The 27,615-nt window shown below is 45.1% G+C and overlaps 2 protein-coding genes across 2 annotated transcripts in view; both read left to right on the top strand.

The window, feature by feature from the left end:
* Positions 1–27,615, top strand: part of LOC141145590 (E3 ubiquitin-protein ligase TRIM39-like) — a 278,243-nt gene that overhangs the window by 201,555 nt on the left and 49,073 nt on the right. The window lies entirely within an intron of this gene.
* On the top strand, positions 381–2,557 carry LOC141145593 (E3 ubiquitin-protein ligase TRIM39-like). The gene has a single exon (XM_073632419.1). The coding sequence runs from the start codon at positions 413–415 to the stop codon at positions 2,003–2,005; it is 1,593 nt and encodes a 530-aa protein (XP_073488520.1). The 5' UTR covers positions 381–412; the 3' UTR covers positions 2,006–2,557.

Raw genomic sequence — 27,615 nt, 5'->3', positions numbered from 1 at the left:
TGCAAGCATGTTGCATGTTTTAGCGTGTTTTTTTGCACATTTCTGCCACACCTATGTGAAAAGGGGGCTAAAAGTGAAATTGTCAATTGACTGAAAATATTTCTTTTACATGGAACAACTAAAACACATTTGCATGTAAACATCTATTGGCACTGCATTACTAGCTCAGTATTGGTTTGGTCTGATGTTCTTATTTCAAAAAATGCAAACATTAACAGTCACTAAAGCATGTGACCAGAACACTCCTATGTATGGAAATGTCACTTCCACTTATAGACATTCACCTTATTCACATACTTCCTGCAGATATCAGTTGCAAGACCAGTTCAGCCCCACCCTGTGCTGAGAAATGTGAGACGTGTTCTCTGGTTTCTGAGACTTTCACTTTCATTTCTCTCTTCTGCTGTCAGCTATGGCGTCTGCTGATCTGAGACAGGAGCTGGACTGTTCCATCTGTCTGGACATTTATAAAGATCCTGTAATGCTGAGCTGTGGACACAACTTCTGCAGAGTCTGTATTGATCGTGTGTTGGATACACAGGATGGGTCTGGAGATTATTCCTGTCCTCAGTGCAGAAAAAGGTCTAGGAGTCGTCCTACACTGCAGAGGAACATAACACTGCGTAACATAGTGGAGACTTTACGATCTACTCATCCAGATCAGAAGAAGACTGGAATCTTCTGTACTTACTGTATTTACTATCCTGTACCTGCTGTTAAATCCTGTCTACATTGTGAAGCTTCTCTGTGTGCTAATCACCTGAGAGTCCACAGCCAGTCACCAGAACATGTCCTAACTGATCCCACCACTTCCATGGAGAACAGAAAATGCTCCATCCATAGAGAACTTCTTAAATATTACTGCACTGAGGACTCTGCCTGTATCTGTGTGTCCTGTAGGCTGGATGGAGAACACCGGAGACACAAGGTGGAGACTCTGGATGAGGCCTCTGAGATGAAGAAACAGAAACTGAGAAATGTTCTGCAGAAACTGATGACAGAGAGAGAGGAGATGGAGAAAAGAGTCCATAGTCTGCAGGATCGCAGGAGAAAAGTCCAAGAAAAATCAGCTGGTCTCACAGAAAGAGCCACTGCCCTGTTCACAGAGCTCAGGAGACAGCTGGAAGACCTGGAGAGAAGAGTCTTGAGGAACATCTCCAGCCAGGAAGAGCGGATCTCACAGTCATTGTCTGATTTGATTGATCAGCTGGAAATAAAGAAGGAGGATCTGTCCAGGAAGATGGAGGACATTGAGGAGCTGTGTAACATGACTGACCCACTGACTGTCCTACAGGAATCGGACACAGGGGACTTGTGTGATACTGAGGAGGGAGATAATGAGGACAGAGAGAGACATGATAGACTCCTCCATGATGGAGGGGATCTGGATGTGTCTGGAATCTCACACACATTACACACAGGGTTATCTGATATGATAAAAGGGGTAAATGTATTCTTCAATATACAGGAAGCTTCAGACTTATTACTGGATGTGAACACAGCTCATAATAATCTACAGATATCAGATGACATGAAAACTGTATCTTGGTCAGGTATAAAGCAGAATCGTCCAGAATTACCGGAGAGATTTCAGTGGTGGTTCCAGGTGTTAAGCTGTCGGAAGTTTTCCTCGGGGCGACATTACTGGGAAGTGGATGTTAGTGAGTCAGAACATTGCAGAGTCGGGATGTGTTATCCCAGTATAGAGAGGAGAGGAGTGCATTCAAGGATTGGAAATAATAAGAAGTCCTGGGGTTTGTGGAGGTTTAACAGTGGATGTTCTCTATTGTATGACAATAAACTGATCAGTGTATCTTCCGATCTCTCCAGTAACAGAGTCAGGATCTATGTGGATTATGAGGCCGGGCAGCTGTCCTTTTATGATCTGTGTGACCCGATCAGACACCTCCACACCTTCACCACCACCTTCACTGAGCCCCTCCATGCTGGGTTATGTGTAGAGAATGGTCATATAAAGCTATCTAGGAGGTCAGGAGATGTGTGAAATGATCATATTACAGGAAATGTGAGCTGAATCTGGTGAGAAATGTGAATCTGGTTCATAGGATGACACATTTTGTACAAATAACATATTTCTGGGGAGAGAGTTAGGCTGGGGTTTTACACACGTTTTTAGCCACAGTCCCATAGACTTCTATTAGGTTGCTTGTTTTTGCAGCATTTTCTGAAAACACATCAAAAGTCCCACATGTCGCATCTTTGGCGCAGAAAACACAGCAAAACACGTGACCTTATAGAAGTCAATGGAATCACAGATAAAAACGCATTTAAAGACGCATGTGAACCATCACTTTGTAATAAGATTGGGGATAATATTTGTTATTGCTGTTTGTGATGTCATGGTATCGCTGTCATTGATAAGATGTGATGGTATAAGGAAAAACGAATTACGTTTTGATTTTTGAATCTTTTATGTTTCTTCTTTATAGTGTATTATACATCCCATATCATATAAAGAATATGTCAGTAGATCTCGGTGATGGTCCATATATCTGTATAAATTCACCAATAAAAATATCAGATATATATTAAGAGATATTGTTGTGATGTGATGTTGACACGCGCTGTGACAGTTGAGACAGTTGAGGTTTGTACAGGTTGGGGTGGTAAGAAGGGTGAATTTTCTCTGTAACTTGGACAATGGATATGCTGGATACCACGGCTGTTAACCTTTTTTAAATTCTGCCTCCTTTCCCTGGATTTTTTTCTTTTTTCTTTTTTTTTTTTTTTTTGTATTTTTTATGTTTTTTAGATAATAAGGGGAAAGAAGCACAACAGCAAAATATTAAAGAGCCAAATAATTTTTAGGAATTTGTATTGTTTTTCTATGTCTTTTAATTTACAATAAAATATGGCAAAAGGATAAGGGGAAAAGGCAAAAAAGTGTGTGCTCTATGTTTACATTTTTCAAGTAACTTTTATCATTTCAATAATATAGTCATCTTAAAAAAAAAAAAAAAATGAACAAAATACACCACAATCACAAGACATAAAACTTAAGGAAATGACCAAATAACTTTTTAAAAAATATTTTACATACTTTTTGGGTATTTATTTTTATGTTTAATTTATTAATGTTATATGAAAACATAATTACATTTTTTTTCCAAATTCTTTCCTAGCTGAAATTTTAAGTCATGGTCACATCTTGGGTTTACTTCTAGCTATGAGCCAGCAATTTATTTTATTAAAACACCATTGAAAATAATTTGTGTGTTTTCTATTTTGGGGGTCAGTGATTGCCAAACATGGTCCTATCAGCAGATCTGTGCTACTTTCTTTTCTTTTCCAAAGTTCTCTTGTGGTGTAATTCTGGGCAGAGGGTCTTTTTTTTTTTTTACAGTTGACATGGTGTTTTTATTGAAAATGGTAAAATACATGCATAGTACAGACGTTCATGGTACATTGACAAGGGAGTTGGGATACATCAGAAAATGAAGTCAATAGAGTACATGGTAGAAATACATTGCCATCATATAGCAAGAGCATTTTATACGTTCTCACGAACCTAGGATATCCCATCACCTCCTCCCCCACCCACCGTAGGGAGACCAACATATAATCAGTGATACATCATAATGGACCACATTCATTTGGTGTTTGTATTGTAGAGGGGTCTCCGATTGCATGCATAGATTATTCGCTGGGTGCGTTACAGGTGGAGGCGTTTTCCAACCAGGTATCCCATATTTTGCCATATTTGTTCGGGCATCCTCTGTGAGCGTATATTTCTTTTTTGTATGGAAGTACACCGTTAATATTAGCTATCCACTCGCCCAGCGTTGGGGGAGTAGTTTGCATCCATTTTCTAGCTATCAACAATCTAGCTGTAAATAGCGTTTCCTGAAGAAATATCTTGTGGTATTTGTCTGAGTCAGGGTCTGGGAACACCCCCAGTAAACATTGTTTAGGGCATAATGTCAGTGGGGATCCCATCTCATCATGGATGAATTTTACTATTTGGGACCAAAAGTCTTGTATTGCTGGACATAGCCAAAGGAGATGAAAGAAAGTGCTGGAGGGGTTATTACATCGGGGGCAATTTGGATTTTGGTTGGGCTTGTATTTGGTTATACGCCAAGGTGTCAGGTAGGATCTGTGTAGAATGTACAAGTGTGTGAGGCGATCTGATAGTTTGGTGGAAACTTTTTTACAGGTCTCAAGGGCATCTTCCCATTCATCATCCTCCAACTCCCCCACGTCCCCCGACCATCTATCTTTCAGTTTATATGCTATTGCCACAGCCGTGGGTCTTAGCAGTGAATTGTAGAATCCAGAAATGAGTTTGCGGTGGTCGGATCCCAACATAATATACAGGACATCCGCTTGCTCTAGATTGGGGGGGGTCTCTCTGAATTGAGTGTTAAGAGCGTGGCGGAGCTGGAAGTAACGAAAGAGCATATTACTGGGCAAGTCAAAATCTGCTTTGAGTTGTTGAAATGACTTTAGGATATTATCCTGGTAAGCATCCGAGAGGAATCCCACCCCATAGTGGAGCCATAGTTCGATATTTGGCACTTTTAGGAGTTCTCCTAAGTCTGGATTATCCCATAGAGGTGCATGTGAGTGCGTGGGTGGTATTTTAAGTTTGTTTTTGACTACTTCCCAGACTCTACAGTAGTGGTACAGTAGTCCTTTTTTATTGTCTAGTTTGTAGGTACCTTTGAAAAGGGCCTGGAAGGGGTGTGAAACTCTGCGTCCCTGTGGGATACATAGTAGGGATATACAGCGGAGTTTGTCATATTTATCTAGGTGGAAAAAATGGGACAGTTGTGCCGCTAGGTAATACAAGTTGAAGTCAGGTAGGGCCGCGCCTCCCAAGTCTGTAGGGTTTTTCAATGTTTGCCAGGATAGTTTATGACGGCTAGATCCCCAGACAAACGAATTGAGAATGGCTTCGATAGATTTAAAGATCCTTAACGGCAGGTAGATCGGGGAGTGCCATAGCACGTATAAAAATTTAGGGAGGAGGACCATTTTAATTAAATTGATCCGCCCTAGCACTCCAAGGGGTAGCCTAGCCCAGGTCTGTGTTTTGTGTTTCAGAGTTGCTATCAAGGGTTCTAGATTGAGGCGGACATAGTCTTCCGGTGACCGAGTTATCACAATCCCTAAGTATGTCATAGCACTAACCGTGAGGAGTGGGGATGCGGATTGTTCTTTGGTTGGGGCGCCAATATCGATCGGGAGGATTTGGGATTTGTCCCAATTAATCTTCAGGCCCGAATGTCTACCGAAGTTTTGGATTACCTCTAGGGCCATCTGCAAGGACGAGCCTGCGTCTGCTAGGTATAGGAGCATATCGTCAGCATAAAGGCTTATCCTTTCTGACAGATTCTCGTGGGATAGTCCTATAATGCCTGGATGCGCTCTAAGAGACGCAGCAAGAGGTTCCACCGCAAGTGCGTACAGCAGAGGGGAAAGTGGGCATCCCTGCCGGGTACCCCTGTATAGGGGAAACAATTCAGAAACCCTCCCATTGACCAAGATCCTGGCACAAGGACCCTGATATAGTAATCGGATCCATTTAATAAAACGGGGCCCGAATCCGAATTTTGCGAGGCACTCCCACAGGTATGTCCACTCTACAGAGTCGAACGCCTTGGCGGCGTCCAAGGACACCACCACTCTAGAGCCCATGGTGTCGTGTTCGGCCTGGACATTCATATGGAGCCTACGTAAGTTATATGCCGTGTTTTTTGCCGGCATGAATCCGGTTTGATCTGGGTGGATCAATGAAAGGATCACCGCATTAAGACGGAGTGCCAGGACCTTGGCCAATATTTTAATGTCCAGTTGAAGGAGGGATATTGGGCGATATGATTCCGGTAATTCAAGATTTTTTCTGGGTTTAGGTATTAGGACTATGTTTGCTTCGCGCATGGATGAGGGTAGGGACTCAGATTTAAAGATGTGAGAAAATAAGTCACATAACTTGGGGATCAGTGTCTCACTATAAGTTTTGTAAAACTCTAGAGGCAGTCCGTCGGACCCCGGCGCCTTCAATGAGTTGAGCAGGGAGATGGCTTTTGTTATCTCACTCTCATTAATGGGGGCCTCTAACAGGTCTATTTGGATTTGAGTAAGGCTGGGTAGTTCTATGTTGGATAGCAGTATTTTTGTCTCCTCTACAGAGGCATTAGTATTGGAGGAGTATATGGATGCGAAGAAGGAGCGGAATTCCTCCGCCACAGCGTCAGGCTCAGTCAGCAGTCTACCGTCTGTGCCCCGAAGTGCCACCACCGTAGGAGGTCTATGATCTAGGTGTGCTAGGTAAGCCAGAAGCCGGCCCGCCCGTTCTCCGCATTCATAGTGCCTTTGTTTATTATAGTAAATTTTCCTATCCGCTTTTTCAAAATAGAGATTATTCACTATTCTGGTTTGCAATTTTAATTGATCTGCCGTTGTCGCAGATGGGTCAGCTGTGAACTTCTGCTCTGCCTCTACAAGGGATTGTTCAGCTTGTCTGAGAACCTGGGAGGAAGTTTTGCGATAGCGGGAAATGCGTTGCGACAATATCATGCGTGCGTGAGATTTGAAAGTGTCCCAAATGACCTCGGGAGGTGCTGTGCCCTTGTTCGACTGAAAGAAGAATTCCCATTCGCTGGCTGCTTCCTCCAGGCCTGGGACAACCGTCAGCCAAAATGGGTTAAGCCTCCAGCTGTATGACCCGGAGGAAGAGCCAACCCTGAGTGTAATCCAGTACGGGGCATGGTCAGATAGAATGCGTGGGTTAAATCCTACCTGTCGGAGTAGGGGGGCTATGGTGTTAGAGATGAGGATGAGGTCAATGCGCGACATGGCGTTGTGAGAGGTGGAAAAACAGGAATACGCCTTCTCTAGTGGATGGCGGTGTCTCCATGTGTCTATTAGGGCCAAATCAGATATTATCTTGCCAAATCTCGTGTGGGGTTGGGTGGGTACAGCTTGGGGTGTCAGTGATAGACGGTCTAATTCCCTATTCAGTATATTATTAAAGTCTCCTAGCCAGATCGCAGGCATAGTAGGGAATTGAGACATGTATGCTATCCCTTCGTGTATAACGCTAAGTTGGAAGGGGGGTGGGACATAAAAGGCCAAAATTAACAGTTCTAGCCCATTCACTTTAGCATGTAGAAATATAAATCTACCCTGTGGGTCAGACTTAAGCGTTAATAACACAAACTGTACTGTCTTTGCCACAAGTATAGCCACTCCCCTAGAGTTAGCAGAGTAGGGAGCTTGGTAAAGCCAACCCACCCATGGTTTTTTAAGCGCCACTTGGAGTTGGCCTGTGAGGTGGGTCTCGACCAAGACCATAATGTCTGCATGTAATGATTTAAGATACGCTAATGCTGCGTTACGCTTAGGTTTAGCCCTGAGACCTCTCACATTCCAAGTCACACACTTGACATCCTGCATGGAAGCTTATTTACGTCTGTGTATTTTGCATATTCAGTATCCATTACAATCTTGACCTCGCCATATATGAGGGATTGCTCTTCCCCTCTCCCCAACCCCACATCCAAATGTGTGAGGCCAGGTAGACGGGGATCCCCAGTACCATTTGTATGCACAAAACCCCCCCTAATGTATTGAATATTAGGAAAGAACATCTTAGCAATGATTAAACACCATACTTTGTCACTTTTCAGCATACAATATGTAAATCGAACTTGGAACCATTCAAAACATTCTAACTTTGATTGCTTCAACACGCTAGCATACCTGGGTAAGCAATGCATCCACTTATGTATCCATGCAGTTTGCTGTTGCCAGGCATGCCAGGGAAACTTCTCTTGTGCCCTGAGGCAACTGTTACTGAGATAAGAAGAAAGAAAAATAAAACAGACGGGGTCTGTGGGGACACCCGTGACTAGGGGAGCGATAATTCGCTGTAAAACAAGCATAAACATTAGGAGCGATTGCGCCAAATTCGGGGACATAACCATGCTCCCCAGAATTTGAGCGTCTCTATGCTGAGCAGCCTGCCTTTAGCATTAAGAAACGTGAGTCATGTTTTATATGTTTCAGGTGGGCTCTCGTCCGTATCCAGCCCCCGGGGAAGACACAGTAAGCCTATAGGCAGGCATATTGGTTTAAACTTGTGTTTCGCGCAAATATCATATCCATCCTGAGCAGCACAGTCCAAACATTTCGCCAGTCACCCTGTCCCCCCGTTCGGAGAAAATATATGCGCAAGCAGGGTGAGTAAGAGGGGGTATGGGAGGCACAACAAGTTTTTATAGCAGTACCTGCAGGGTAACATAACAGCGGGACACCTGGATCCATATCGCCCTTAGTTCATCTGACGAAAAACGTGTGGTGGTGTTAGGCCGGGTCACGATGTGGAGATGCCTTCCGTTCCAGCCACTGGAGAACCGCTTCAGGCGTGTCGAAGAAGTGTGTTCTATCCTCACCTACAACCCGCAGTCGTGCCGGGAAGAGCATCGCATAGGAGTAGTGGCGGGTCCGCAGCTGACGCTTTGCTTCTGTGAATGTGGCCCTCTTCTTCTGGACTTCCGCTGAGAAGTCTGGGAATACTTTGATTTCAGTGTTCTGAAAGGGTATGTTGCCCTTTAACCTGGTTAGCCGGAGTACTGCGTCTCGGTCCCGAAAGTTGAGTAGTTTGGCAATGAATGTTCTTGGAGGGGCCCCTTGAGGGGGGGGTTTAGCCGCCAGCCTATGTGCCCGCTCGATCACAAACGTGGTGGAAAATTCAGCTCTCCCAAACGTGTTTATCAGTAAGTTCTCCAGAAACGAGGGGGGGGTCAGAGCCCTCTGATCCCTCTGGCAGGCCGACAAATCGCAGATTGCACCTCCTTAAGCGGTTTTCCATGTCGTCTTGTTTGGCTAACACTATGTTAAGTTGGTGTTGTAAGTGCTCAGTGTGGACTTGTAATGGCGGGACCTCATCTTCCACTCGGCTTAGGCGGGTTTCAGTTTCCGTGACACGCTCTCTTAGCTTTTGTAAATCTTGGCGTATTAGCGACACGTCCACTTTGACTTCCTCGATCTTGCTGGTCAAGGTGCTTTTGCAGTCCGAGATTGCTTCAAGCACCCTCGCCGTGTCTTCAGTCGCCGAGTCAGCATGGGGAGAGGAGCCGGCGCCATTTTTTCCTCCGGCGTCCTTTTCAGTGTTTCTGTATTTTGCCAGTTTTGCCGCTGGATCCGTCTTTTGTTTCGGCGGCGACATGCTCCACAGGGGTCAGGCAGGACAATGAGCCCAAACGTGGTTGAAAAGTAAGCAGGATTAACTCCAGGATCTGGTATTACGGATGGTAGGCAAGCGGAGCTCCCGTTCTTTGCTTCCTACGCCATGCCGGTCCAGGCCACGCCCTACCTGGACAGAGGGTCTTTAGCAAAAACAACCACGGTTGAAAATGGAAACGGTGCTCTTAGTTCCACAAAAGATACATAATTACAAAAATGGTGTTCTGTGTCCTCCATAATCAAGTCACACGGCCTCTCCTCCCTACCTCTTCTATAATGTCTTCCATAATCCCACTTCCTCCTCTACCTGATCCCTCTATAATCTGTTATCACTGCTTCCATTCTCTATCCCCCCCAAAATCTAGACTTATTGCCTCCTCTCCCTACCTCCTCTGTAATCTGGTCCCACTGCCTCCTATCCTTACCTCCTCCATTATCTGTTCTCACTACCTCCTCTCCCTACCTCTTCCATAATCTGTTATCACTGCCTCCAATCTCTAACTCCTCAATGATCAAATTTTACTGCCTCCTCTTCCAACCTCCTCCATAATCTGGTCTCATTGCCTCCTATCCTTACCACCTCCCATAATCCATTCTCACTGCTACCCCCTCCAAGTTCTTCCATAAGATGCTACCACTGCCTCCAATCTCTAACGCCTCCATGATCAAATTTTACTGCCTCCTCTGCTACTCCAATAATCTGATAATGCTTCCTTCACTCCCTACATCCTCCCCAATACAGTTTTACTGCCCCCTCCTCCATAATCTGGACTCACTGCCTCCTCTCTCTACTACCCTAATAATCTGATAATACTGCTCCCCCCCCCCCCCACATCCTCCACAATCCAGTCTGACTACCTGTCAGGGAAATTCTAAGCTTCTCCCTATAAGCATATAATTTCTTTTGACTTAAAAGCACAAATACAGCTCTCTCGTATAATGCTGGGAAAGCGCGCTTTGTATCTCTCCAAGTAACAAAGACACAGGTGCTGGTATCACCTTGAGCTTAGCAGAATCCTCGAGAGAATAGCCAGCTTCTTTTTTTTTTTGCCAGGTGGTGGCTTCAGAATCAGACACTTGTATTCATTCAAAAGAACCAATCACACACATGTATATATTCAAATAGAAATACAGTAGTGACGTGTGCAGATGGTCATGCGCAGAGCCATGCGGCAAGCACATGGCTTTGAACACGATCGTGTGCACATTGCCACTGCTACCAATGATGTGAGCCATACTCTATCATGGCTCAGTGGGTCATAATTTTGTATGGTTATGCTCAGGGCTTATTTTCAGCGGGAACGCAGGGGGAACGCAGTTCCGGCACCTTCAGCACTGAATGTATTTCATGGCAAGGTGTGCTGGAGGGTCAATTGATGCTGACTGCTGGGGGATCTATTGTCACTGGGAATCTATTTTTTTTGTGGAGGTCTATTGTTTCTGGGGTGGTATTTTGTTGCTGGGGTCCATTGTTGCTGAGGGGGAGGTCTGTTGTTGTGTGTGGGGGGATCTATTGTTGCTGTGGTGGGGTCTGTTGCTGCTTGGGTGGGGTCTATCAAATTCCATACAATTTAGTAGCACAAAATGATACTTGGTTTTGTACTCTCTAAAAGGAGCTGTACTGGGAGGTGGGTAGGGGGTGGAGCCAAGAGACAGTGCTCAGAGGTGGGTACGGGGCAGAGACGAAGGGTGACTCATAAGGGGGGAGTTCCTGCACCTATTCTCTGAGAAAAAAAGCCCTGGTTATGCTATGGTTCCCATCTACGCAGATCTGCTTACTTAGGAGTTTAAATGCGGTTGCCATAGAGTGGCCAGTCCCTTGGTGAGGCATAAACAAACATCCTTAAAAGAGCAAAACAGATCTGCCTTGTCCACGGGAAGGTTTCCACAGCCAATGGTCTTCCACCAACGTCTCTCACATGAGCGTATTACAGCTAAACTGACACTGGGGGAACATCTGACAGCATACATTAATAAAAATTCCACAACACTACCGCCTCTTCCCACTTCCTCTGTAATCTGATCATGCTGCCTCCCCCTCCCCTCCCTACTACCTCCATAATCCAATCTCACTGCTTCCTCCCCATCAGTCAGGTCTTACTACCCCCGCTAGAAATAAACAATACAAATATTTCATATTCTGTGCAAAGTCAAAATAATGTGCAAAAAAAACAACCACGAATTAATAATGTGAAGATACAAATTAAGAAAACATCAATTCATAAATATTGAAAAAGAGTTAATTTTCAATTACAGAAAGTCCATCCGAGTGCTTTTGGAAGTGCACAGAGCTTGTATATAAAAAGGTGCTCCAGCAATGGCGTCCCTGGGGGGGGCAGAGGGGGCCCTGACCCCCCCCAACATTATGCTGTGCCCCACCATGTGCCCCCCCACTTAAAAAAAATATATTTTTTAAAATTTTTTTACAAAAAGGCAATGTCTAAGAGGGAGAGCGTCCCCAGTCAGCTCCTGCAGTTGATTCCTCCCTCTGCTCGCTGACACTGCATAATGTGAGCGCTCACACAACCACGGCTGCCCGATCTGCTCCTTCCCCTGCATCCTCATTGGCAGGGAGAAGAGCGAGTTGCAGAAAGGACTCCACCAGGACTCTCAGCTACTGAAAAAAACAGACTGATTTCTCCCATCCTTAGGACAATAGGACCAGCCTGTAAATTCCAAGAGATGCCAGACCAGCGCTGTCCATTGCAGGGGCAGGACAGCAAGAGGAGGCTGGGAAACACCACAGTGGCAGAACACCAGGGCCCGGTGGAAAGACAACCTTTGCAACCCTGATAGTTCTCCCACTGCTTTGGACCTTTATATTTACTTGGTATGCTGGTGACATATATCTCTTGTTTTCTGCCACCCGGGGGGGGGGGGTCCCAATACAGTAGGAAGGAAGCTCACTGCAGAACATGTGAAAGGGCCGTTGTGGGATCGTAGTAAAGGGCCCCAGGATATAGATATATAATTGCATTTTATAGTTGCCCCCCTACTTTTGTCCCTGTCCCCTCATGTGCCCCCCCTAAATATGAAAGCTGGAGACGCCACTGTGCTCCAGTGCTCAGAGTGCTTCTCAGACAGTGAAGCCTCTTACTAGACAGGACTGATCCCAGGAATCAGAGATCTCTTGCACTTTGTTTGTCTCAGAGCTCCGTGACCCCGTCAGAAAGATTCAGCAGCAGGAATGTATGCCTCAGCCTCTAATCCACCAACATACTCCAGCAAAGATATATATCAGATGCAAAAGAGGAGAAGCCTCATCAGGGCTGGCCCAAGACATTGTGCTGCCTGGGTCCAAGAATGAAATGCTGCCCCCCCCCAAAATAAAAAAAATCATGCCCACCAAAAGGCCCCCACATCCATTATTTTATATCATAATAATTAAAACTAAAATTAAATTTATCAGGAGATCAGATTTACATGCTACAGCACCTTGTCTATATGCAGAAATGATATGACAAACCATTACTTTTAAATCCAAACCACAAACCCCAGTTGGCATAGATTTATGGAATTTTTATTTATTTATACATTTTTTTACTAGTAATGATGATGGTGATCAGTGATTTTTAGCGGGACTGTGACATTGCGGCGGACAAATTGGACACTAACTGACACTTTTGACACTTTTTGGGGACCAGTGACACTAATATAGCGATCAGTGCTAAAAATATGCACTGTCACTGTACTAATGACACTGGCAGGGAAAGGGTTAACATCAGGGGCAGGGGCGAAACTAGAAATCACAGGGCCCCAAAGCAAAGTGTTGTATGGGGCCCCCCCCACAAAAAAATGGCAGGGCTTAAATTAAATAGTGGGCATGGCTCAAAGGGGGTGTGGTTCAAGTCTGAGATGAATGAGGGATAAAGGGAAAGGGAAAGGGCCTAGGCCTACACCACAATAGCAATATATGTATTCCAGAAAGTTTAACAATCAACAGATAAAGATACTCCAAACACCTGGTGTTGGCGCTTCAATCACCGTGGCCTGCGCCCAATGCAGCGTGTCCAGTGCCCAATGCAGCATGTCCAGTGCCCAATGCAGCCTCGCCTGCACCCAATTCAGCCTCACCTGTGCCCAGTGCAGCATGTCCAGTGCCCAATGCAGCCTCGCTTGCGCCCAATGCAGCATGGCCTGCCCGTGCCCAATTTAGCCTCACCTGTGCCCAATACTGCCTCACCTTGCCCACCTGTGCCCAATGCAGCCTCACCTGTGCAAAATGCAGCGTGACCTGCCTGAGCCCAATGCAGAATGTCCAGTGCCCAATGCAGCCTCACCTGTGCCCAATGTGGCCTGCTCATTCCCAATGCAGCGTGGCCTGCCCGTGCCCAATACAGCCTAAACTGTGCTCACCTGTGCCCAATCCTGCCTCCCCTGTGCCCAATGCAGCCTCCCCTGTGCCCAATGCAGCATGACCCGTGCCCAATACAGCCTCACCTGTGCCCAATGTGCTCAAAACTGCCTCACCTTGCCCACCTGTGCCCAATGCAGCATGACCTGTGCCCAATGCAGCGTGACCTGTCTGTGCCCAATGCAGCGTGTTCAGTGCCCAATGCAGCCTCACCTATTCCCAATGCAGCCTCACCTGTGCCCAATGTGGTCTGCCTTTTCCCAATGCAGCATGGCCTGCCCGTGCCCAATACAGTCTCAACTGTGCCGACCTGTGCCCAATGCAGCCTCACCTGTGCCCAATACTGCCTCACCTGTGCCCAATTCAGCCTCACCTGTGCCCAATGCAGGGTGTCCAGTGCCCAATGCGGCCTCACCTGCGACAAATGCAGCCTCACCTGTGCCCAATGCAGTGTGGCCTGCCCATGTCCATCACAGCCTCACCTGTGCCCAATACTGCCTCACCTTGCCCACCTGTGCCCAATGCAGCCTGACCTGTGCCCAATGCAGCATGACCTGCCTGTGCCCAATGCAGTGTGTCCAGTTCCCAATGCAGCCTCACCTGTGCCCAATGTGGCCTGACTGTTCCAAATGCAGCATGGCCTGCCTGTGCCCAATACAGCATCAATTGTGCCCAATGCAGCCTCACCTGTGCCCAGTGCAACCTCACCTGTGCCCAGTGCAGCGTGACCCGTGCCCAATACAGCCTCACCTGTTCCCAATGTGGCCTGCCTGTTCCCAATGCAGTGTGGCCTGCCCGTGCCCAGTGCAGCCTCAACTGTGCCCAATGCAGCCTCACCTGTGCCCAATGCAGCCTCACCTGTGCCCAATGCAGCCTCACCTGTGCCCAATACTGCTTCACCTGTGCCCAATACAGCCTCACCTGTGCCCACCTGTGCCCAATGCAGCCTCACCTGTGCCCAATGTAGCGTGACCCGTGCACAATTCAGCCTCACCTGTGCCCAATGTAGCCTCATCTGTGCAGAGAAAGAGGCAAGCCAGTGGCGGAACTACCAGGGAGGATGAGGAATGCATACTGCAGCCCTCAATTGGCTGTTGGCGAGCGTGGGGCTGTAATAGCTTTCATTTTAATTTCCTGTGTTCCCGGGGCTCCCCGTCACATAGCCCCACCTCTTGGCCTGGCGCCTTTGATGACGTCACATGTCCCGCATTGGACCGGTGTTCTGTCTATCAAAGGCGCCGGGCCAAGAGGTGGGGCTATTTGACGCGGAGCCCCGGGAACACAGGAAATTCTAATGAAAGCTCTTACAGCTGAGCTCTCTGCTCATACGGACAGCTTGCCTCTTCCTCTCCTCAATTACCCTGGCTGGGGGACCGTGCAGGCAGTGCTCGCCCCCCCCCCCCAACAGTATGCATTCCTCATCCTCCCCACGGGCCCCTCTCGGCTGCGGGCCCCATAGCGACCATATGGCTCGCTATGGCGGTAGTTCCGCCACTGATCGGGGGCGATCAAAGGGTTAAGTGCGCTCCTAGGGAGTGCTTGCTAACTGTGGGGGATGTGCTTTGACTGGGGGAAGACAGAGATCTGTGTTCCTGCTTCGCAGAAACACAAGATCTCCAACTTTCCCTCTCACAGAATAGCGGTCTGCCTTGTTTACATGCCTCTCCAGAGAATGGTCGACGGGTCCCAGCAGATATTGTGTCCGCTGGACCCGCTGATTGTGTCCAATTGCAGTGGGAGTGGATCGCCAGCGGCATGCGCATATGCCCCAGACCCCGTGCAAGAAATCACGTACCTGTACGTTATTTCACGCAGGAGGGCCATCCTGCAGCAGTATGTGTATGTGTGTGTGTATGTGTATATGTATGTATGTATGTATGTATGTATGTGTATATATATATATATATATATATATATATATATATATATATATATATATATGCACCCAGCGCTGTATTGAACTAGATTTGTTCTGGTTTATTTATATTTGAAAACAAAAAAAAATAACTTGCCTGGGAGACATAGTCAAAAAAAATATTGTATGCTAGGAAATGTGGGCAAAAAACAATGGACATCAAGCTGAATAAAGAAAAAAAACACTATGTAATAAAGTGTACGTGGCCGGTCATCCACTACCCACAGAGCTTAGAAGTGTTCTTACCAGACAACGGAGGAATAATGGGCAACATTAGTCAGATCACAATTAGGGAGAGGCTGAACGTTCAGTCAACATTTGCCTTTCTGATGTTCAGAATTTCTCCCTCCAAATATCCCACAATGTATTGCTTGAGCCATCATTGGCCAAGATCATGCACCTGAACATTGGTCAGGTGGAAGACTTTGGCCATTGTTTGTCTACATTCAAGTTGCAGACCACATACTATGAAAGGACTCTTTGCCAGCAGCGTTGTGTCAGTGTGTTGGTGGATTTAGTGTGGGTTATATTTAAGGGGTCAACAGTTGCAACAGCAGCATGTTGCTGCTTTCACCACAACAATTGCCCTTCATTTGCAGCAGGGCAACTGCATATCACTAAGGCTCTGATTCAAGTGGCATATTCTGAGTCTAACCCCTCATCCACAGATACCCCTGCTGCTGCCCTGCCAACTGGCACCGAGGAGTCTGCTGAATTAAAATATACAGTCAGGTCCATAAATATTGGGACATCGACACAATTCTAATCTTTTTGGCTCTATACACCACCACAATAGATTTGAAATGAAACGAACAAGATGTGCTTTAACTGCAGACTTTCAGCTTTAATTTGAGGGTATTTACATCCAAATCAGGTGAACGGTGTAGGAATTACATCAGTTTGTATATGTGCCTCCCACTTTTTAAGGGACCAAAAGTAATGGGACAATTGGCTGCTCAGCTGTTCCATGGCCAGGTGTGTGTTATTCCCTCATTATCCCATTTACAAGGAGCAGATAAAAGGTCCAGGGTTCATTTTAAGTGTGCTATTTGCATTTGGAATCTGTTGCTGTCAACTCTCAATATGAGATCCAAAGTGCTGTCACCATCAGTGAAGCAAGCCATCATTAGTCTGAAAAAACAAAACAAACCCATCAGAGAGATAGCAAAAACATTAGGTGTGGCCAAATCAACTGTTTGGAACATCCTTAAAAAGAAAGAACACACCGGTGAGCTCAGCAACACCAAAAGACCCGGAAGACCACAGAAAACAACTGTGGTGGATGACTGAAGAACAACAGAGATTAGAATTGTGTTGATGTCCCAATATTTATGGACCTGACTGTGTATGTGTATATGCTAGTGGATAGTGATCATATTTTTTTTATTCTTATGATTTAGGGGATCTTATTCTGGCCATTGCCATGATGAGTGTGGGCATATGAAGCCCGATTGCAACCTCTTTCTGGATAACTGATCGAGAGGTGCATGCTGGGTAACCAGCATGCACCTCTCGATCTCGTGCATGCGCGATGCTCCGGTGGCCGTAGCGCCATTTGTCTAGCAACTTGCCATAACAACGGGTGGTGACGGAGGAAGGTCCCATCCCGTTGTCATGGCAACATGGATGGATAGATAGATCCACCTTAAATCGCGTCAGTCCTGCACACTGTCTCCCGGGAAATGATGACTCACGTTTCCCAGGAGCACAGGCGAGGGAGGAAGTGATGCGGATCGCCGCGGAGATGGAAGTGGCAGATTGGGAGCCACCACCTAGCAACAGGGCACTTCTGGTAAGTTTAAAAAAAAAAAATAACAAACATGTTATACTTGCCTCCAGTGTGCAGTTCATTTTGCACAGAGTGGCCCCAAACCTCCTCTTCTGGGGTCCCTCAGCGGCGCTGGTGGTTCCTCCCCGCATGAAGGAGGAGCGTTGGAGAAGCACTACAGAAGGCTTTTCAACTTAATGCATAAAATGCATTAAGGTGAAAAAAACATGAGGGTTTAGAACCCCTTTAATAAAAGACTGTGAAAATGTGAAAAAAGTTTTCAGGGTGGAACTCCGCTTTAAGAGGAGGCAGTGAGACCATATAATGATAAAAGAGGTAAGATAAGAAAAGTCCATAAAAAAGCATTAAAAGTTTATATAAAGGCAATGTCAGCAGTAAACCAGAGCAAATATCAGGAAGAACCAGCAGGAGGACCAGCATTGTGTATAGCCAAGAAGATAGCGGCTGCTGTGGACCAAAAGGAAGTCACTTAGCTGTTTACCTCCTGGCTCCAAGTGTTTGACATCACATCCACCTATTCCTCGTTTCCACTGAGCGGATCGGTTCAGGTCGGTACAGTTTGGAAGGCCTAGAATGGTCCGGCCTATTCTGGTGAGCGTTTCCACTGCGAGTCGGACCACAAGGGGCCATACAGGATTTAGAAAAAATGCCTAGTGTGATGTCATATTAGTGTGACAAGAAACGTGAGAAACAACAACACTGGAGGTCATCCAGCAGCTCATCTTTTCTCTGGTTGCCTTTTGGTTCTTCATAGTTAAAAAACATGCCGCACTGTATGAGAGAAGGTTGTGAGCGGCAATGGGAAACACAGCAGAAAAGAAAAGAAAACTTCTAGCTTGGATATGTAGCCGAGAGGAGAAGTACACCCTTATGCGACAAAGACGGCAGCGCTATAGGGTAAGCAAATGACCCACCTACCTGACACACACTGACCAACCTACCTGACACACACACACACTGACCCACCTACCTGACACACACACACACTGACCCACCTACCTGACACACACACACACTGACCCACCTACCTGAGACACACACACACTGACCCAGCTACCTGACACACACACACACTGACCCAGCTACCTGAGACACACACACACGGACCCACCTACCTGACACACACACTGACCCAGCTACCTGACACACACACTGACCCAGCTACCTGACACACACACACACTGACCCACCTACCTGACTCACACACACACACACTGACCCACCTACCTGACTCACACACACACACACACTGACCCACCTACCTGACACACGCACACACACTGACTCAGCTACCTGACACACACACACACACACTGACTCAGCTACCTGACACACACACACACACTGACTCAGCTACCTGACACACACACACACACTGACTCAGCTACCTGACACACACTGACCCACCTACCTGACACACACTGACCCACCTACCTGACACACACACACACACTGACCCACCTACCTGACACACTTACCAAGAATAAGGAAAAATGTATATGTTGTATGAATATGTTGTATTTTTTGTGATCTGTTACCATCTGTTTTTTTTTTAGATGCTTCTCCTTTTGTCAAAGCAGTGCTGCTGACCAGTCATTTGGGCTTTCCCAGTGCCAATGAGTGGTGGGATGTGACCGTCCCGGGATTCACACACACACAGTGGGTGCACAATTTCAGAATGTCTGAGGAAACCTTCTCATACCTTTGTGCAAAGCTACATCCAGTGATGGAGAAGCAAAACGCCAACTTCAGAGCCAGTTTGCCTGTGAGGAAAAGAGTTGCCAGTGCACTGTGGAAGCTACCAACAGTGAATACCGAAGTATAGGTCATCTTTTTGGTGTCAGAAAATCATCAGTGTGCCGGTGTGTACAGGACTTCTGTAAGGCTGTGTGCACATTGCTAGCTCCTGAAATTGTACATTTTCCGGACAGGGAAAAGCTTAAAGACATGGCTGATTACTTTGAGAACAGGTGGGGCCTTACACAGTGTGTTGGTGCTATTGATGGCTCACACATACCAATAATAGCACCACAAGAATACCACACTGACTACTTCAACAGAAAAGGCTGGCATTCCATGATCCTCCAGGGAGTAGTGGATGGAAAAGGACTGTTCTGGAATGTGAATGTAGGAAAGCCTGGGAGTTTGCATGATGCTCGGGTTCTACGATTGTCCACATTTTGGGATTGGGTTGGCCAGGGAGGCCTGTACCCTGTTTTCACCAAGAACATTTGTGGGGTGAATGTTGGCTATTATGTGCTCGGGGACTCTGCCTACCCTTTTACAAAATTGGCTCCTGAAACCATTTCCTGACAATGGCCGCCTGACACCACAACAACAAACCTACCAAACCAACAAACAAGAAAACATCCAGGGCACAGGCCATAGGGGAAAATGCTTTCGGAAGACTTAAGGGTAGATGGCGGTGTCTTATGAAGAGGAATGACAGTGACATTAAACTTGCCAAATCCATGTTGCTTACTTGCTTTGCTCTTCACAATCTTTGTGAAAGTCATGGAGAAGACTTCCACCAGCATTGGAATACATCTTCAGAAGAGCCAGTACTAGTAATAGCAGCACAGGATATGGAAGAAGAGTGCAGTGAAATACGTCAGGCTCTGATGTGGCACCTCAACGTTTAATTTCTTACCATTCATTTTTAAAAGTTTTAATAAAGTATTACTATATTTTTAATAAAGTGTTACATTAAATTAGACATACTCTAAAAAGTCTCTCATGTTTTTTATTTCACAAAAAAATAATCTTTCTATATATTCTTGAAAGTCAAAATGTGAAAAATATATTAAAAAATAAGCTTTTTTTTACAAAAACTTAACTAAAAATGTTTTAACAAAATGTGTACAAGTGCATGAAAGGCACTACTGTCTGGGTGGTGACCTGGGATTACGACTTGCTCCAAGCACTTGAACAAGCTGACCCGGGACACCAAGGAAGGCCTGGTTGAAGGTAACCAACTGCTCCATCTGCTGCCGGGCGATTTCTGCCTCCTGGCGCATAGCTTCCTGTGCATCCTGATGCAGTGCCTGAAACCGCCTCTCAGAAAGGTTCTCAATCCTTTCCAGCTGCCTTTCCTCTGATGCCCGCATATCCTCCAGGACTGTGCGCAGATCCATCTGCAACCGTTTCCTTTCACCTGTAATATACAAAAGACCAGAATAGTTTTTGGTAGCATCAGTCCCACCACTGTAACCCCCTTTCTCATCTGCCCCACCGGACTGTACCCCCCCTGCTCTCCTGTCGCACCTCTGTTCCCCCTGATCTTCTGCCCCACCTCTGTTCACCCTGCTCATCTGCCCCGGCAATACACCTCCTTTCACACTTTCACATCTGCCCCCCTGCTCTTCTGTCCCACTGCTGAACCCCCTTCTCATCTCTTCCACCACTGTACCCGCTGCACATCTGCCACACTGCTGAACCCCCTTCTCATCTGTTCCACCACTGTACCCCCTGCACATCTGCCACACTGCTGAACTCCCTTCTCATCTGTTCCACCACTGTACCCCCTGCACATCTGCCACACTGCTGAACCCCCTTCTCATCTCTTTCACCACTGTACCCCTTGCACATCTGCCTCACTGCTCTTTTGTCCCACTGCTGAACCCCCTTCTCATCTGTTCCACCACTGTACCCCCTGCACATCTGCCACACTGCTGAACCCCCTTCTCATCTGTTCCACCACTGTACCCCCTGGACATCTGCCCCACTGCTCTTCTGTCCCACTGCTGAACCCCCTTCTCATCTCTTCTACCACTGTACCCCCTGCACATCTGCCACACTGCTGAACCCCCTTCTCATCTGTTCCACCACTGTACCCCCTGCACATCTGCCACACTGCTGATTTATTTTAAGAAAATGCACAATTACAACTTTCACTATATTATCATCAGTGTGCCGGGGTGCATTGGGCGTACTCTGTGGTTGGCTACTCTGTGGTTGGCTTGATGAAATAGTACTGGTGCTGCGGAAAGACGTTGAAGGCTGTAGAAATTTGAGTTATTACTGTATTAATAACTATATTTCAATAATTCATATTGATGAGAAAAGTTCCAAGAAAAATCCGTTAAGTTCTCGTGTAAAACCTCCAAAATTGATTTAATGATCAATTAGCAAAATGTTACAAAAACAATGTCAAAATGTAGAATACAAAAATAGATTATTCTTAAAATGAAGTTTAAATCAGATATGTCTGTGTGTATGTCTTGAGATGTGTGTCTGTGTCTGTGTGTCTTCATGGAGAGCTGCAGTGCAAGAGTCCCTCTCCCCACAGCCTGTCTGTACTCCTTTAATTAACCCCCACCTTTCCCAAAGAGCCAAAAAGCTTAAAGCGGAGTTCCACCCTAAAGTGGAACTTCCGCTCATCGGATTCCTCCCCCCCTCCGGTGTCACAATTGGCACCTTTCAGGGGGGAGGGGGGTGCAGATACCTGTATAATACAGGTATCTGCACCCACTTCCGGGTATAGCTAGCCGCAGCTAGCCGCAGACTCCCCGCCCACCCCCGTTGTGTTGTGGGAAATACACAGTTCCCACAACACAACGGGGACCATTGAGAAAGCGCAGCGCGACTCGCGCATGCGCAGTAGGGAACCGGGCAGTGAAGCGGCAACGCTTCACTTCCTGATTCCCTCAGTGTGAATGGCGGCGGCAGCACCCGAGCATCGAGGGACGGCTCGGTCTCGGGTGCCGACATCGCTGGACCCGGGACAGGTAAGTGTCCTTATTTTAAAAGTCAGCAGCTGCAGTATTTGCAGCTGCTGACATCTACATTTTTTTTTTTTAGTGAAACTCCTCTTTAAAAGACCGGGAAATTCAAATTACTCCAACATTCCTAAGGGTGGGGCTATGAACTATGTGAAAATAGCTATGATTTAAGGATCATTTAACTTACAATATATACATTTCCTTTAAACATATAAAATCCTACATATTAGTATACATATATTTAAAATACAGTGTTCTTATTAATATCCTAATCAAGAAATATAGTAATGTAAAGAAACAGCTTATATTCTTAACATATTGGAACTTTGTGTCTTTGGAAAGATTGTAACTTTATCTCTTATGATGGGGAAGGTGAAATGGTCTACACTAAATTGTATCCATATGTGAGATGAATCTCTCCCAAGAAATGCATACTAAGCCTATACCAGCATAAACTTTCATGAGTATAAAAACCTATATAACTTCACCTTTTCCATACATAGAAGATATATATATATTTATATATATATAATTCAATTATCATAAGAACTCAACCATTCATAAATTCTAAAGGCCCATTGTTGGAAAAGTTTGACGCATCATTGGAGAGTCCATCACTTGTTTCTGAAAATGCACATATGATTATATATATTTTTTAAATGGTTAGCAGAGCGAAATCCTATACCAGGTATAATAAAAAAACGTAACCGAAGTGGTCTATCATGGATTAGAGAATTGCAGTTGCAGAGTGCAGACCTCCCTCCCTGCTTTGGTTTGCTGGCCTATGACCGTAAATGGCGTCGTACCACCTGCAAGTACTCCGACTGTTTACACTACGGCTGTTGTCGTCCTTAATTTTTTTATATTGGCCTTTAAGCTTCTTAAGCTTTGCCCTACACTGATCCGACATACGTTCAAATCCCTCGGCTGCCATCTGCTGAGAAATATCTTTATACACCTTTTCATTTCTTACTGATCCATCAAGCTCACTCTGAATAACGCTATCACCAATTATAGTTAGGAAAGTAGATAGTTCCTGAGATGACCAAACTCTGCTGTTATTTGCAGGCATCCTTCTCCTTTATATGGACTGAACGGCGACATGGTCTTTGGCACTTTCCTTTGACATCAGCATTGAGGTTTTTCTGTCAGCCAATTGGTGGAATGTATCGTGTGATGCCAGTAGCTCCGCCCTAACCGAACCATTCCATTTTCTATGGCCCAACATCTGAAGCAGGACCCTGAATGGAGCAGTATGGTTTGGTTGTATGGGCCACTTTCATAATAAAAACACTCAAAATAGCGTACCGTACTGAACCAAACCGAACCGATCCGCTCAGTGGAAACGAGGCATATGTCTCTGGCTTACAAAGTGGAAACGAGAGTTATCACAAAATAGGGAAATTCCAAAAACAGTTCATGAAGTGTTGGACTTGTGTGACCAGGAACTCTTTCCAACCATCAGAAGTTTACTTCTGATCTTAGCAACTCTCCCTGTAAGTGTGGCCTCAGCAGAGAGATCTTTCTCAACCCTCTGTAGTGTTAAAACATGGCTTCGGTCACGAACGGTGGAGGACCGATTAAATGGCTTGTGTTTACTTTACATTCATAGAGATATTCCTGTGAATACTGACCGAGTTATCGAGCTGTTTGCCAAACAAGGAAAACAAAGAATTTTTCATGTTTTGTAACTTGCAAATAAAATGTTTCTGTTGTCAAGCTGGCTGAGCTGAACTAAATGTATTCTTATCAATGCTTAACCTGGTGAGGAGGGGGAGGGGGAAGACTGCGTTACCTCTAAACAAATTATTTTCTAAGGAGGGTCACAAAAGACGAGACCCCCAAAGAAATGAAGACGGCTACTATGGCTGTAATGGGCAATTAAGGATCAAAAAATGATAAAATTTACTAATACTTTATTATGCATCAAAACTAAGCAGTTTAAAAAGAATAATGCAGCGTACACACGAGCGGACTTTTCAACCAGACCGGTCCGACTGACCGAGTCCGGCGGACAATCTGATCGTGTGTGGGCTTCATCGGACCTTCAGAGGACTTTTCCAGTCGAAAATCTGACGGACTCTAGATTTGAAACATACTTCAAATCTTTACGTCGTAACTCCGCCAGATCCAGTTCCTATCAAGAAATCCGCTTGTCTGTATGCTAGTCCGACAGACAAAAAAACGATGCATGCTCTGAAGCAAGTACGAAACGGAAGCGCTCGGTCTGGTAAAACTAGTGTTCATATTGTAGCGCATTATTATTGTCTTCTTTATAATTCTAGAAGAACGAAGTTGTTTTGCTGTTCATATTCACACAAAGTTCTCACAAACTTATTTCTGGATTATTTCTCTTAATCTCATGAATGATATTGTGTTTTATAAAAGCCATATCTCCATACTAATGTTTACACAATTGTTTTTTGGAGTCCTCTTTTATTATTTTTTATTTCATCAAGATCATTTTTTAGGATTTTTACAAAATAATTTTATATTTATCTCCATAAATCTTTTTATTTTTGGTGTAAAGTTACCACAAAGAACCTTATTTTTGTATATATATATATTTTTTTTTAAAGTTACCACAAGAACATTATATAATTTTTTTTTTTTTGGAACCTCAAGGAGGTTGTTGTCCCTTGTTAATTTGACATTGTCTCAAAAAAATTGATCTTAATAAAAACACATAGGCAAGTATTTTCATAAAATAAAATATCCATTTATTTTTTTTTCCAAAAAGATTTATTTTATTAAAGAATAGAAAGTCTTAACAGCAATCTTAAACATTAATGCAATAATTATGAGATACACAGTAACAAAATATCCCAGCTAAATTTTTAACAATCACTTCCAAACTGGATCAAATGTGGAAGGGGTTAATGGCCCAACCTAAGCCTTTAATTGGGTCATATTTGACCAATAGCCGACACTCTAAAGGAAGTCTGATATATGTGCCATAGAGGAACCGAGATGTAGGACTTGTGGCCTGAGATTGGCGTAAGACCTGTGTCGGTTGTATTTTGTGTATTGCACTGAATATATGTGGATATGAATAATGGGTGTTTAGAGTGGCTTTGTGTGTGTCTTAAGTTCGTTGTTTGGGTTGGGTGTTCAATGACTATGTGAAGTGGGAAGACTGTGTGCCTACGTGGGTACCTAGATGGGGATCCTGGGTGATTGAGGGGGGAGAATGGGAGAGGAGGGGGGGATGCGGAGGGGACTGGGGTGAGGGAAGGATAGGGATAGGAAGATAGGGGGGGGAGAGGGAGATAGGCGGTCTCTGACTTCCCCTGGCAGATGGCGTTCAGCTGTGGTGATTTGGAGGGGCCTTAGATAAGTTTGGATATGTGTTCAGTTTAAAGGAAGATCTAGTAGATAATGGGCTAAGTTTCATGGGGGTTAGGTCAACAGGTATAAATCTCCTTTATGTGGGCTGGTTTAGTATGGCATTGTATTCAGGTAATGTTTGGTAATGTATCCAACAGGCCCACTTTCGACTGAATTTTGTCGGAGTGTCCCGTGAGATGTGAATGAGCTTCTCCATGTCTGCTACTTTGTGTATTCTGGCAAACCAGTCTTTAAGAGTGGGTATTTGCTTCGAGTTCCAATGAACGGGGATGCATTGTTTTGCTGCATTAATCATATGCATCATAAGTGATTTATAGTAAGTAGTATGTGGTAGAGAGGAGAGGTGTAGAAGAAATTGGGCTGTGGTGAAGTCTAGAGTGTATGTGGTGACTTGAGTGATTATGCGGCTGACCTCTGACCAGAAAGCCTGTAAAGGGGTGCAGGACCACCAAATGTGAAGAAGGGAACCCCTTTCTTGGTGACACCTCCAGCAAGTCTCAGGGATGTCGGGTTTAAATTTATGTAACAGTACTGGGGTATGGTACCACCTGGCCTGAATTTTAGACCCATTTTTCTGGGTGGTGACGTTGGTTGAGCCCTTGTATATGTTCAAAAATATTTGTTCCCATCTCTCATCCGTGAGCTGGATGGATAGGTCAGCCTCCCATTTTTTGCAAGATTGGTTATCTTTTTTTTTTTTTAACAGAAAAGTTTTTATTTTCTCCAGAAGGAGAGTATTTGAACATACAAAGCAGTAAAAAAAAAAACAACAGAGTGCTGCTACACAATATGCATATACAAATATGGTGAATAGTTTCAAATCAGACTATTTTAAGTCATCCTAATACAGAGTTGTGTATAAATCTTAATAAAGGAGTAACAATACATTCATAAATACCAAATCTTTTGGTTAATGCATTTTCAAGTGTCTAATGGAAGGTGACAATCCCTTCGGCTGAGAAGCAGGTGGTAATGCTAGTCACTTTTATTTTATTTCATTGCGTTTTGAGGGGGGGGGAGAGAAAAAAAAAAAGGAGGGGGGGGAGAAGGGAAGGGAGCGGGGGTGAGGGGAAGGGAGGGCAGGAAAGGACATAACGGATGTGGGATTTTGCACACATCAATAAATTATATTGATCTTACTGGTGAGACCAAGCTCCCCAAACCTCTGAGAACTTTTTTGGGCATTTGCAGTTAATATAAGTGAGTTTGTAAAGTTGTAGTGTGGAATTTACTAAGGCTTTCCATTGAGCGACCGTGGGAGGGTCAGGTTGCTTCCATTTAAGCAGTATAGTTTTTCTAGCATAGAACGAGGCATAAAACACAAACAATCTTTTGTGGGTATTAGCTATGAGGTTATCACATACTCCCAAAAGTAAGACAATCGGGTTCAGTTGTATATGCGGGTTACCCACCAAATTAATCACGTTCACCACCTCTAGCCAAAACTGCTGTATGAGAGGGCACGACCAAACAACATGTGTAAAGGTACCTAGTTCCCCACCACAATTCGGGCATCTGTCTGACAATGTCAGATATATTTTAGACAATCTCTGTGGCTTATAGTACACTCTGTGGAGAAACTTGAGCTGAATATAGCGATCTTTCGCCGAAACCATGAGAGGAATGTACTGCTGTATTCCTTCCTCCCAATCGTCAGCTGCGAGGGCAGGCAAGTCCTCTTTCCATTTGTCAAAAATCTTATTCCCCCCCAGCTGGCTCCTCACTAAGTATTCACAAATAGAGGGAGGATAGAATTCGGTCCACATGTCTGGAAATCAAAAAAGACTCAACCCCATATGAGTGTAAAGTGATTCCCGACGGGAATTGGGCTCGTATTGCATGACGCAACTGCAAATATCGGAATAGCATTCGCGAGGGGAGTTGAAAATCATTTTTCAAGTTATCATAGAACTGTTTGAAGGTGTTTCAATTTGGGATTACCCCATAATGGCGTATATGGGGATAGAGAATTTTGTTCAGTAACTTTCTTAGACATTTGTTCCCAAACTATAACTGTTGTGTGCATTGAAGACGTCATGTCTGGATGTGCTTTAGGGCCCCTGAAGACCAAATTGCTCAGCGCCGAATAGGATCCCAATACAGCAGCCTCCAAGTTAACCACTGGATTGGACTTCGGCTGGAAGAACGACCAACGAACAGTTACAACAACCGCTGCCCAGTAATATTTTTTGAAACAGGGGAGTGCCAGACCTCCCAACGACAAGGGAAGTTGTAAGGTGGTCCGGGCAACTCTAGGGGTTAGCCCACCCCACAC

The sequence above is a fragment of the Aquarana catesbeiana genome, linkage group LG05, assembly GCF_042186555.1.
Source record: "Aquarana catesbeiana isolate 2022-GZ linkage group LG05, ASM4218655v1, whole genome shotgun sequence".
In the NCBI taxonomy this organism is placed as follows: Eukaryota; Metazoa; Chordata; class Amphibia; order Anura; family Ranidae; genus Aquarana; species Aquarana catesbeiana.
The sequence above is the reverse complement of the archived record's forward strand: the minus strand, read 5'-3'. Positions and strand labels throughout refer to the sequence as shown.